Source organism: Nanorana parkeri, unplaced genomic scaffold (genome assembly GCF_000935625.1).
Source record: "Nanorana parkeri isolate BGI_ZX_2015 unplaced genomic scaffold, ASM93562v1 scaffold791, whole genome shotgun sequence".
Classification (NCBI taxonomy): domain Eukaryota; kingdom Metazoa; phylum Chordata; class Amphibia; order Anura; family Dicroglossidae; genus Nanorana; species Nanorana parkeri.
In genome coordinates, this window is record NW_017307059.1 from 736,971 (window position 1) to 751,158 (window position 14,188).

Sequence of the window (14,188 nt, forward strand, 5' to 3'; positions counted from 1 at the left end):
TATTGTATTGTGCATTGTATATTGTATTGTGTATTGTCAATACACAATACAATATACTGTATATACAATGCACAATACAATACAAAATAATACAATACAATGCAGCATACCACGTGCACTTTGTCTTTGTAACATTACATACCGCTCCCACTTCAGCCAGCTCCCGATCCCGATTCCCGATACGAGTCCGACCGTGGGTCACCAAGAGAGGGTGAAATCGCCTCCTCGCTCGGTTCCAACTTCAAAATTTGTGCACCGGGCGCTCCCGAGTCCCTCAACAGGTCGCCGTCGCCTCCAGGATGACGCCACTGCCGCCACACTGCCTGCTGGTCCGGTCCGTCCGTTGCTCCGCCTCCTGCAGCCCTCGCTCCAGTCCTTCACATGCGGCTGAGCGGCCAGGTGAACCAGGGGCGGGGCCTTACGTCACTCACTGACGTAGCCAAGGAAGGACGAGACACTCAGTGAGACTGAGTGTCACTGAGTCTGAGACTGCACTGCACAGGTCAGCGCCGCATCCTTCAGATCCCGCATCCTTCAGATGCCGCCCGCCCGCAGCGGCAGCCCACACACTGAGAGTCTGGTCTCGATCGGGCAACTTTTCCGCCCTGATGCTGTACTTCAACAGTATAATGATCTTTCTGTCTGAAGGTTACCTTTAAATATTCATTATGGAGAAACGAGTGAGAAATATAACAGCATTTTCTTTTTTCTCAGAGTAATGAAACCGAAAATGATGGCCTAAACCACACTACAGTTCCACTTAGTTTAATCTCTCCTATGGAGAATGAAACCAGCATCCAGATACCTGCAATAGAGGCAAGTGAAGATTCTGATCAACTGTGTTTAGTTCAGTTTTGTGAATGTTTAGGGTGAATGAAGATTTTAACAATGCAGTTAGTTAGTTTACAAGCCAATATCCAGCAGATCCCATGAAAAGAAAGAGACTTAGCTTCACTTTTACAACACGTTCCATGGGTTAAAATCACTTGAATTTAATGAACATTCATTTATGTGTGTTTCCAGCTAGATATCTCTTTACAAAAATAGATATCTCTATATTTGTATCTCTATATCTAGATATCTCTTTAAAAAGGTACAAGTTGCCCCCTGACCATCCTATATGCTGCATTTGTCAGAACATCCTCCTTTCCTATCGTTGATTATCTGTGAGCTAAGACAGCCAATCACAATACAACAAAGAAACACTACCACCATGGAAGTGGTTTCAAAGGCTTTACTGTACCTGTTTTGAGAGACAGGTAGCCTTGTAAGCAAAGGAATATTGCTGTCAGGCATGGAGTTTTGTTCAGAGAAAACAAGGCTTTCATAATCAGTTTTCTACACTGCAGGGATTTTAGCCGTAAAGGCTACAGATCTCGTTTTTGGTCTGTAAATAGTGATCATACTTGTAATATTAACTTGTTAAAACATTTTTTTTTAAAACCCATCCCTCCCAAGTTGACTTCCCAGGTTGGAGTGGTAAATACTGCCAAAGAAAAAACTCCCAGTAGAGTAAGCCGAAGATTTTTTCTGGGAATGCTACACTATTATATGCAGAAGGCTGACTGTAGCTTTATTTGAATTGTAAAATGACTTGTATTGCAATTACAGTTCATATATCAGTTTATGACAATATTCAAGTTTTTTTTGTTGGTGTGTAGTGTGATATAGTAATAAAATATAGTAGGGTAATATTAAATGTATTTAAATATATTTTGTTCTTTTAGCAGGCCAAGCCATTGGATATCCAGATAAAAGTGAAAGAATGGTAAGTTTTCTGTTAATGTTTAGTGCATAGAAAAGTGATGCATGTTGCATCACATACTAACAATATATATATTGTTTATCAGCCCCCTGTCTGCCTAGCAACTGATGATGCAGATGGGCGGGCTGGCTGGTCTAGGCATGCATGATAGGCTCTGATCCCTGTGCTTTGATTTAAAAAAAAGTCCAGATCTTCTGATCTCTGCTGCCTGTCTGCAAGGGGATCAGAGTCTGTTATTGAGCCTGTGATCCCTTTGCTCTCCCCCCTCATCCTCCTGGTTTCCCTAATCTCTCCCCCCCCCTGCTGTTACTTGCAGACAGGCAGCAGATCGGGAGATCAGGACTTTTGTCTGCTCTGCCTAGCAACTGATGATGTGATGGGCGGGCCGAAGTACGTAATTATGACAGCCCGCCCATCAGCGTCATCAGTTGCTAGGCATAGCAGACAAAGGTCCCGGTCTGCCGATCTCTGCTGTCTGTCTTATCTCTGGAGAGATAAGGGAAACCAGGAGGGTGAGGGGGGAGAAGGGACGGGACACTGAAATCCCGCATCTCCAGGTAGGGAGCGAGCAGTGCAGGCTCAAGGGGCGGTCTGCTTTGGGCCCCACAACAATAACTGGGCCCAGGGCAAGTGCCCCTTTTGCAATGCGTTAAAGACGGGCCTGGCCTAGCCAGGGTAAAGTAGGTGCTATACTAACTCCCAAAATTAACACTTTTTTTCATATACATTTTGCTTAACTTTGTTTTGGCAGTAATTGATGCTTGTTGCTCAATACATAATCAGAAGTAAAGGGAGTGCAGGGGCAGCAGAGAAGAAATGCAGCTCTGTGCAGCTCAGGGAACACATAGCCATCATCACTACAGGCTCTTGAATTTACTAACTCAATGATAATAATAGTAAGCCATAAGTGTACACAAAAGGGATGGAACCTTGAGTATGACTAGACATATAATCCAGCAAAAAGTGTGTTTAATTTCAGGTCCATTTGGATTTTGATTTGTTTTGTTTTTGTGATATTCGGATCCACTCATGATTTAGATTTGTAACGAAAATCCGAAGTTTAGTTTTTTCGTTTCGGACATTTGGATGTTTTCTTTAAAATAAAAAACACATTTAATGTAAATAATTAAAAACAAAATAGTGTTGGGCTTCCCCCATTCACACCAGGCCCTTTAGGTCTGGTAGGATTTTTAAGGGGCAGCTCTATGCCCCCCCCAAAAAAAACCCACGGGGTCCTCCCAAAATACCCTTGATCTGAGCAGTGGCCCGGCAGAGCAGGAAAGGGGAGGGGCGATCGTGCCGCCCCCTCCCTGCACCATATCAGGCCATTTGCCCTCAACATGGAGTATGGTCCCCATGTCGACGAGGTCAAGGGCCTCTTTTCCACAACCCTTGCCCAGTCGTTGTGGGGGTCTGTGGGAAGGGAACTTATAAGGGGGCACCCGGATGCCACCACTTCCCTACATGAATGAGTAAGGGGTAGTTATTGTGGGGAAGAGGCCCTTATGCTCATCAACATGGGGAGTTTGAGGTGGGTTTACTCAGAAATTGAGGTGAGGGAGGAGGCTCAATACAGGAAGTGAATATGTACATATATCCTTCCTGGTAAGGGGAATGTGAAAGGTAAGAGCCAAACAGTGCAAAAAAACCTAGAATAATGCCAGTATTAACACAATGATGATAGGGGACAACTCAATGTCACTCTCGCTGGTTGCTGACCATGCAACCTTGAGCAACCCTGTCCCACTGCTAGCCACCTCACCTTCAGGACTAGGGACTGGTGTGAGGCTCCACAGAGACCTCAGAAGATTAGATGACCCTTCCATCATTTATTGAACACCTATTGACCCCCAGACATTTGCTGACCCCCTTTTGACCCCCAACCATTTTATCGACCTCTTTAGATAGTCCCATCGACCCTTTGGGATCAATATTTACCACTCCCGGGAACCTTGTTGTAGATGCACAAATTCATTTTTCTTACATGCTACATTATGTTGATTTGGAAAGCCAACATATCTTTGCAGATGAACTTGCACAGCCACCTAGTGCCATTTGCAAGAAATCATAGGAAATTGTGACAAATGCTTAGATGTAAATAATGATGGTGTATTTTCTTCTTTGCATCCTTTTTTTACCTCCAAAAAACTGTTCTGTGCACACTACGATGAAATTACACAAAATAACATTTAGTATAACACTCCATTTCACACAATTGGTATTATAAAGCAGTGTACATCCTGTACAGTCTTTGAGGTATCAGTTTGGTGATTTACTGGAGAAGTACAGACACAGTGTAATTTACAAATGTTTTTTGTTTTTCCGACAACTCTTACTTTGAACATATACAGTATTCTGTAGCTTCATCTACAGTTCCTCTAATACCATAAAAAGACTTGAGCACTTCACCTTGTGCATATTAAATAAATGACGGCCTTTGCAATCATAAGAAAGCAAAACTGTAATTTACAACTACAAAGCACAGTATTTCAATCTCCTGCAAAATTGTTTTAGTCCACCCAACACTCATGTTTACATTTTTGGAATAGAAATAAACCACCTGACAGTATTGAGGAGTCCACGTTTTCCTGGTGGATTTTCTTATTTGATATATGGAGAATACAACAGGAGGGTCTGGAAGATGTTATGGTGGGCAGGAACAAGCTGAGCTCCCAGGAGGATAGGAACAGTTACAGTATGTCTGGTAGTAAACCACCACATTCAACCTATGGACTTTCCTTTTGGAAAGAATCCTTTATGACTGCAACAAATTGTCTGTGAAGTAGCTTCAATGCTCCCTGACAGAAGGCACTCTTTGATCCCTGGGTGGACTAGGTAGAAAGCTAAACGTAGTCAACATCAGTGGGTGGCTTGACTTCCCCTGTAGTATGCAGACTGGGAGTGATTGAAGCTTCTTCTCAGACAGGTAGGGCGAGCATTGACAAAGAAGGGGCTTTTTAGAATGTCTGTTCTTCATCACAGCTGAGGCTCTTATCTAGCACTGAAGGTTGCCACTGTCTGAATTTCAGTAGCCGGTACTAGATCCAGGGTAAAGCACACCTTAGTGATGATCCTACTCTGGAGCTAGCATTTCCTTTAGACCTCCTTATCTTACCGAGATAAGATTGCCCAGGTGGGCTGAGCTTTAAAAAAATAACCTTTCTTTTTCTAGTCCAGAAAAGCTGGATGTGAGGCTGGGGTTTGATCTGTGTGACAAAGAGAAGACATTTCTTCACAAACGCCAGCAAGTAGTAGCTGAAGCGCTAAGAAAAGTCCTGCAGCTGGATAAGGATTTGGTGGGTGACGAGGTGAGAATGTTTGAACATACTGCTACATCATCAAGGATGCATGTTATTATCCATTAGCCTCAATATAACTAGAACTATAGGGAAGATGCAAAACTCATATGGCCATGTGGTGATCAGCACACCAAGGCAGATTAGTTGAAACTTCATATTACCAGCATTGCTGAATTTACAATTTCTGAATACATCTGTCCATATCATTAAAGCGAAACTCCATGTAGACATTAAATTAATGCAGCTCTGTATTCACAGATGAATTGTCCAATTATATGTGATTGGCCGCAAACCGCTACGTTTACATGAATTTGCAAGACTGTCCCAAATTAAAGTATGAAAGGGGCCTTAAAATTCAGAAAATATAGTTGCATATTGCACTTGAAAGCTCCTGGCTTGCTCTATGAGTGAGGGAAAGCAGTGAGGTCAAAAGAGCAGGAAAGAAGCATTACATAGGCTGCCCTGCTATTCTTATCTCCCTGTGTCATACATTTGCAGTGGTATGGTCCAGTGTGCAAAGACTCCCTTTTTTTGTTACATATAGATCCCAGTTGTGGCTGTAATGGCAACAGGCGGAGGAGCCAGAGCAATGTCCTCTTTGTACAGTCATCTGTGTGGACTCCAGAAGATGGGACTGCTGGATTGTACCACGTACATTGCAGGGGCCTCCGGTTCTACATGGTAAGAAAGACTTCTAAGCACAACAGTTTCTTGCCAATTTGGACAATTTGCACAATTTGCACAAAACCAGCAGTTTTGTTAATAATTAAAATTATATTACACTCTCTGTAGAAATGCAGACTAGGGGACATAAACATTTACTTGGTGATGTGCCAAATATATTTAATAAGAACAGAGTTTTGCACAACATTGGCTCACAGTGTTGATGTACTCCTGTTTAAGCAATGGTCTGATGAACATTAGATGGAAGGGTCTTACAGATTGCATCTGTGGCAGCTGTGTATACGCATGGATGGTTTATTTATAATATATTATATTATTACATATTAAATGATTCATTGCACCTTCCTATTGGATCGCTACATATTTATTTATTACAGACATTTATATAGCGCTGTCAATTTACACAGCACTTAACATATCATGAATTCACTGAACACGGTCTAAACCTGAGCTACATGGGCTTTCCACCCAATCAGCTGGGGGTCATGGCATTCTTAGTTAGTATTATTAGTTGTAACAAGTGATTTTTTTTTTGCATCAGACCATATATGTCACAAGGCTACAAGGGTACAAATGTGCAGTTTCTAACTATATTTAAGTGCAACTAAAGCCAAAACTTTTTTTGAACTTTTGGATAGAGTGGAGAGGGATTAGAACACCTGTCATGTTTTTATCACTGTCTGTGTCCCCATCAAGGGGATTCACCCTCTTCATTTGTCCTGGTGAGCAATATCACTGACAGCGAAAGTGAAGGGAAATCCCAAATGTTGGGCTGTCATCAGAACAAGGAATAGATAGGAAATCTTCCAATGGGGACACTAGTTCTGGTGACCCTGTTAACTGCCAGGAATTTCCCTCTCTTTGGTGAGATTTCCTCTCACTTTCTGTTGTGTCTATCAGACAGGAAGTTAAGAGAAAATCCCCCAATAGGATACAAATGGCAAAACAAAAACCTGACAGGGGTTGAAAAAAAACAAAATTGGCTTCAGTTCCATGTTAAGTATACTGTATGTGTAATAAAGTACATTTTTTTTTTACTGATCAACCTTGTTGTTTGGGTAAAAATTATATACATGTATATAACAATGTACATGTAATTTCATATACGGTTTTTCCAATGTATACCGTATATAATTATGGCTTTTGACAGTAGCATGGTTGAGGCATGAAATTAGCACAGATACTCCTGTATGCTCTATTCAGCATCTTACAATTTACTATTTATTTGAATAAATGTATTCGTAACGCCTTTTGTTCCTCTTACTTAGGACCATGAGTAAACTTTATGAAGATCCTAAATGGTCACAAAAGGAGCTTTCAGATTCAATAAGCAATGCAAAGAAGCATGTGACAAAGAAGAAAATCAGCACTTTCTCAATGCAGAGGCTGAAATACTATCGTAAGGAACTCCGACAGGCTGCCAAGAATGGCCAGAAAACCTCATTCACTGACCTCTGGGGGCTTATGATTGAATCAATGTTTCACAATGGGGTAAGACATTTTTTAAAATAAAACCTGTTACCTTTGAATTCAGTTTAATTATAATCATTATTATTGATTTATTTTTTCCTTAGCTCATTGCTATTGGTAACAATGTTAATTTTAATCAGTAAGATACAGTAAACAAAGTGCTAGGCTTCATTCGCTTCATTCACTCTATGCATTTTAAGATTCCTGCAGCAGGAATCCCAGATCTCTAGTTTAGATGCGGCCGCTGTACCTGTTCAAGTTCATGACCGGGTGACAGCAGCCCCATCTGTATTCAGCAGTCTGCATGTAATCGAATGTGATAAGGCTCCTGCTAGGTCAAGAAAAATAAACTAATCAGAGATTCATTTTGACGGACCGGATTGTGCTGGACCGGGGGTAATCTGATGTAAACAGACACATGTTTGTTTACATCAGATTCCCCATAGACACACATGGGATCCGGTAGCTTTAGTTTTTTCCTCTATTCCAAGATGGAGGAAAAAACTGTACTGATACGGATGTCACAGCGGTGACATCCAATCCGTACTGCTGTGATCAGGAGAGGATCTGTTGTCGGATCCTCTCATGACACGCTCGTCTGAAAGGGACCTAAGACTGGTGACATGGCCCTGGAATACTCTGCTGTGTTTGCATTAGGGATGCACAGATACTTTTCGAGTACCAGTGCAGATACTTGGCATTTTCATGAGAACTACCAGGGTGCAGCGGTTGCAGCTGGGACCTGGCTCTGGCGCTCCACCGCTGTCCTGAAATCATTAGTCGATATTGTTTTAGAAAAACTGTCACATGACAATAAACAAAAATATATCAGTACTTGTACTCGCAAAACTGGTCTCTGTGCATCCCTTTATTTAGATTTATAAAAACAAAATCATACATTAAAACAGATGTACAAATCCCAGGCCCTCCGTATGCTCCTTACAAATGACAGCTGCCTCCTAACTTTTGAATGTTTCTCTAGTCTGGTCTGGAGCTGGAAAAGTATTGGTACATGTACTTGTACTTGTACTTGTACCGAGTACTGTACTTCAGTGGCGTCACAAGGGGGTGCGGCCCGCACCCGGGTGACACCATTGGAGGGGTGACACCAAAATGACTTAGTCATTTTGGTGCCACCCCCCTCTTGAAAAGTCGGGGCGCTCGGTCATGGACCAAACGCCCGACAGTATCAGGAGAGAGGAGGGGACCCGGCGGCATACCTTATCCTGCCGGGTGACTGTCTCCTCCTCTCTCTGCCGGCGTCCATCACCAAGATGGCCGCCGGCAGGTATCAGAATACTGCCGCGAGTGCGCGATGACGTCATCGCGCACTCACGTGGTGACGTCACACGCATGCGCGGTGACTTCTCGGCTAGGTGACACTCGGACACCGCTCCGGGTGTCACCCAGCCTCGGGACGCCCCTGCTGTACTTGGTATCGGTGGAAACCCTTAAAGTAGTATTAAAGGCAGGGCATTCTCTGCATTAAGGTGAAACATGCCCAGTACCTTTTTGTGTCCCCCATCCCCCCCACACTTACCTGCTGTTTGTCACCGCCGCCATCCCCAAAGGATTCCTCTGTCCCAAACTTTCTGGTTCTGGGGAAGGAGATTGAGGGCAGAGGAGCCATAGGCTCCTTCTGCTGTCAATCAACCTGTTGGGCAGAGAGAAGGGGCATGGCCTGCCGCAGCGCTGTGTGTGTGTCTATGGACGCACACAGCTACTGCGAGTACGAGCATGCGCGGGTGCCTCCACAACAGCTGCTTAGCTGCTGGCAGACCCGTGCAGGTGGCGGGAGAAGAACGCCGCCGGGATCCACTAGAGAACGAGAAATTGAAGGAGTAAAAAAAAAGAACACAGGCTCTGCATCCCACACAGGTGCTCCTGAGTATACAAATACAAAAAAGTTAATCTTTAATGTCACCTTAAATTCTTCTTCTCTTTTACTTTCCTGATTTTTACAACTTTTTATTCAGTTGAAGGTCCACCATAATTGTAATATAACCGATTATTTTGCAGAGGAATGAAAACAGGCTTTCTGATCAACAATCGGCCTTGGACAACGGCCAGAACCCCTTACCTATTTACCTGGCTATGAATGTAAAGCAGGATGCAATCAGCACACTGGACTTTAAAGGTATTTAATAAACACAAGGCACTGTTTAAGCAATTAAACTTGCTCAATTCATTGCTTCCTGCTCAAAAACTAAGGGGAAAAAGCCTTTTTCTTTTTTATAATTATGAAAAATGTACACTTTTCATTTGTTGTACATATCATACAGTATATAACATTGTGATAATGTTTTCCTTTCAATTAAGTATGACTACCTGTCATACAATCTGCAGTTGCACCCAATTCCTATATATTACTTACTAATGCTTATAACCCCTCAGAACACTCACACTAAACTGATGAAAAAAAAGTGTCTACCTCCAGGGCGTTATAGTCTACAGGGCTAGCGGAGTGTTATGTGCGGTGGACACTGTATGTTAATGTGCTACCTGTAATGGTCTAATAATGTTCAGAGATGTAATATGTCTTTTGAGCTGTAGATGGCAGTGTAGTGCAATGTTACTCTCTATGTGCATGCTTATCCATGACCAGAGCCGCAGCTAGCTCCTTTTGCACCCGAGGCAAGAACAAAAAATTGTGCCCCCCAACAGACGTGTTATGTCACCTTATGCCACGCACGCGCCCCGCCTCCAGGATGGCGGCACCAAATAGCATAAAAATTTGTTTTGTTTTGCGAAACTAATGAAAACATTTTTAGTTTCCGTTCATTTAGTCTTTGCACATGTCTAATAGTGTGGTGTGGTGGGGCGCGCGTTCTGGGCGCTTCGAGGAAGTGTCAGGGGTCTAAACAGTCCTCTGGCATTTCCATTTTGAAATAGAAAAAGAGATTGAGGACACAGAGTCTTCTGCCCATGCAGTGGGGAATGCGAGGAGAAGCTGTGTTGGACGTCTGCTGGCCCTGGCTACGCCCCCTCTCAGCTGCGCCTGAGGCGTGTGCCTCACTCGCCCCATGGTAGCTACAGCCCTGTCCATGACACACAGGAAGCTGTTTTTTCTATCTATATGTTTCCTTCACAATGCTGTATACATACATTTATTGTTTTTCTAAACAAGTAAAACTGAATTCAGCATTCCTCAAGATCTCAGTGCTTCATCTAAACACATAATCAACAATTTCTTTCCAGAGTGGTGTGAATTTACACCATATGAAGTAGGGCTTCTGAAATACGGCGCCTCCATCCGCACAGAAGACTTTGGAAGTGAATTCTATATGGGGCAGTTAATGAAGAAGCACCCTGAACCTCGCATATGTTACCTACAAGGTAAAGTTTTGCGGACAGCGCACTTGGCATGCTAAAGGGAATATCATTTGCTTATTATATATTTTCTTTATTTAAGTTACGTTAAAGTTACGTAAATGTGAAATATTGCTTATTAATATCTTGTAGTCTTATATCCAACTAGCAAAGTTCAATAGCTCAAGCTGAAATTTTCTCACACCACTGAATTCGTTTCACGGGCTCTCTGTATGACCTAATCAAAGGTTTCACAGGGTGTCTGAAAGAAACCACTTGTGCTGTGATACCTGTAATAATCTGGGAATCCCCTATCTTATAATAAATGTATATAATAATATAACAATTATGTATATATCTACTGTATATATCTATCAATCAAGATATGAAACATCAATTTAAAATTTGCACAAAAAAAAATCCCAAGATAGTTACAGTTTCTTTATAAGGATAAAATATAATGATATTACGATTGTTTTATTTAGGTTGTTAACACTGATGTTTAATAACTTTAAACTCTAAGGGGTCTATTCACAAAGCTGCCGAGGGATCTGGCCGTAGCTTCGGCCGATCCTTCGGCTAATAGTGAATAGACCCCTCGGCAGCATAGTGAATAGACCCCTAAATTACATTGGACCAGCTTGGCACAATGTATGTATACAGGGCCACAGGGATGCTGTAATAAACTGTAGTAGCTGCAGTTACTACAGTGTATTACAGCATCTTCTGGGTCCTGATACAGCCACTATCCTGAGCGACTTCCCTGTGCTGTTACAGCACAGAGAGTCACTCGCTGAGTATGATTCATTGAGAAAAGTATTAGGTATCTTCTGAAAGATGCTGTAATGTGCTGTTGTAGCTGTGACTTCTACATTGTATTACAGGATCCCCATGGCCCTGCCAAGGATCATTTATACTGTATATTCTGAGGGGAATTTATCAAAACTGGAGCAGATGGAATCTGGAGCAGCTGTGCATGGCAACCATGGCACAGCTTCTCTGTTTAGTTTGTTCAGCTAAGATTTGAAAATGAAAGAGAAAAGCTGATTGGTTGCCATGGCCATGCACAGATGCTCCAGATTCCATCTGCTCCAGTTTTGGTAAATTCCTTTCACTGTATATATGCTTAGATTGAGCCAAGCTGGATCAGTGTAAGTATATTGATCATTAAAGCTGTAGTTCTGCTTTAGTACATTGTGCACCCATGACACTGATTATGTAAGGCATTCTGGGTTGGGTCTAAAGAGAGAGCACAGCAGTAGATTCTCCCTTGTTACTCTCTCTCTCTCTCTCTCTCTCTCTCTCTCTCTCTCAATACTGTGCCATACAGAGTGGAAGGGGTCACTCATCTAAGTCGGCTGTTTGCATAGTTTAGCTTTAGCTTTTCAGCAATTTAAACAACAGCATTTTCTAAACACGTGTTAACCAGGATGGCCTGGTTAACACGTGAAAAGGAGCCACTTACTGCCTTTAAATAGTAAACATCTAATCTGTATGAGTAATATTTCACATTGCCTGTCTAAAATAGCAATTATTTTGAATATTTTAAATCTGAACATAACAAAAATAAAAAATACAAAGACATTATATATTTCCTTTCAGCTGTATAACATTTTCCTGGCTAATGAGTCCATCATGTTATTGTCTTTTTTGCTTTTCTGTGTAGGCTTGTGGGGGAATGTCTTCTCCTTGAATCTAGTGGACACGTGGTATCTGACCACACAGCTGGACACTTTCTGGGACACCTGGGTGAAGGACCGAGTTAAGGACATCGGTATAATATTTTGTGTTATTTGGTTCTTGATTGGAAATGTATTAAAGCAAGATTGGCCCGCCCAGGCTGAGCACGTCACACGCCGGATGTTGAGCGTTGTAGTTTGGTGCAGCAGGGATTATTTCGGTGAGAGTGGAGGGTGCGGATGGACGGTTTGTCTGGGTGGAGTCATCTACCTACCTCAGTGTACTTTATAAATACTAAGGTGTATATTGATGGGTATTTGACTCCCCTGGTTTGGCCGTCCGTGCATGTCCCTCTCCTCTCTCTGCCTCCCTGGGATTATGGGGGTTAGCCCCCGGATCAGTGGACTGACTCATCACCTCTTGCCAGAAAATATGATACATGTTATAGGCGATAACCCTAAACTTCCTGATGAAGCCAGTCGGCGAAATGCGTTGAAGTTTGGACTCACTGCACTTAAAATGCATGAAATAAAGAGAAAAATTACTGAAACACAGAAACCAATTATGGACATTGTTAAAAGATAAGCAATTTATGAAACACTTTAAATGAGATGAGCATATTTATATACAGCATGTTCCAAATAAATCATGTATTTTGAATACATATTTTGTTAATGTCATAATTCCATGTGACTTTGTCCCGCATAATCTGTATATGACACCTTTAAAGCCCCATGCCCTTTCTTTTGTTGTTATATTATTAAAGCAAGGCACAAGCCAAATTTGTGTAATACAGTTTCCTATAACCTTTAAAAAAATCGATATTTGCAGTTAGGCTAAAGCAGAGGCTTTTGGTAATCATTTTGTGCAGAATTATCTAACAAGACTTTAATATAAAAATTGACCATAATACCAGCTTTTTTCTCAGATACCTTTAGATGCAGCAAGCAAATTAAAAATGTTTTTGATTTAAGCTTTGTAAAGTAAGATTACTGAAGACAAATTGTTGGGAACATATGCATTTAAAGCCCATTTCCACCTTTGCGGAAGTATACTTAAAAAAACATATGCCAGCAATGTACACAGAGTGAACATGAAGCCAGCATATACTGTTGTATATGAACACAGAAACTTACTTTTTTGTCATCTTCATCTCCTCATGGTTCCTTTTGAAATGGCCGCCTCCATGAAGTACAAGTGTCTGTGTAAATTCACACACTCTCTCTCTGAGCTTCCCCCTATTCATTAGTAATCATAGTGATGACCCAACCTGGACAGTGTATTATGATCTGGAAAGGCAGAGCTGGTGTGCATTCATCTTGTTACAATGACTCGCAGGGAGGGGGGTCACCTGCTTTACAATCCCACCCAAGTGCCAGGCTGAGTTCCTGTGGAGAAAAGTTTTCATTTGTAGGACTCAGGCCTACTAAAAAGTCCATACAAAAATGAAGAAAGCCAGCAATGTGAGTCGTGAAAACGTACACACATATACACATCATCACCGCACATCTACATTACCACAAAAAAACATTTACTTACAAAGGTGGATTTCTTGATCGCACAGTACATATAGATACATACATATAGTACATACAGCATCCAGCAACTATCCAGCATCATCTGGCCTACCGCCTTTATTCTGTGGATTTCAGTTCTTTTAATCATGGAGGCTCAGCATCACATATCTTGTCTGCCTAGGAATGCCCATGCCTCTTGACTGACACATATCATAGAATTTTGATATCTGCATAACTCTTCCCAAGAGCAGCACACTGCTTGCAGCAGGGCTGAGGGCTCTTAGAAGGAGTACTGAGGCAGAGTGCACCCTGCTGACCCCTTCCACCAGCCATGATCTGCTTGTATTTTATAGAGAAGCACAGAGACCCAGGGATGATATCACCAGGTCTACAATAATGTCTGTAATAAAAGTTTTTATTTTACAATTTTTTTAGCATTTGTAAAGGAAGAGGGGGGGGGGGGG

At 42.0% G+C, this 14,188-nt stretch overlaps 1 protein-coding gene across 1 annotated transcript in view; it reads left to right on the top strand.

The window, feature by feature from the left end:
• The window catches only part of LOC108793921 (cytosolic phospholipase A2 delta-like), a 40,249-nt gene that overhangs the window by 17,427 nt on the left and 8,634 nt on the right, over positions 1 to 14,188 (top strand). Inside the window, exons 9-15 of the mRNA XM_018564881.1 lie at positions 1,731 to 1,768; positions 4,938 to 5,073; positions 5,609 to 5,745; positions 7,017 to 7,239; positions 9,238 to 9,355; positions 10,417 to 10,554; positions 12,194 to 12,301. Coding sequence (XP_018420383.1) covers positions 1,731 to 1,768; positions 4,938 to 5,073; positions 5,609 to 5,745; positions 7,017 to 7,239; positions 9,238 to 9,355; positions 10,417 to 10,554; positions 12,194 to 12,301 — 898 coding nt within the window. The remainder of the gene's footprint in view (positions 1 to 1,730; positions 1,769 to 4,937; positions 5,074 to 5,608; positions 5,746 to 7,016; positions 7,240 to 9,237; positions 9,356 to 10,416; positions 10,555 to 12,193; positions 12,302 to 14,188) is intronic.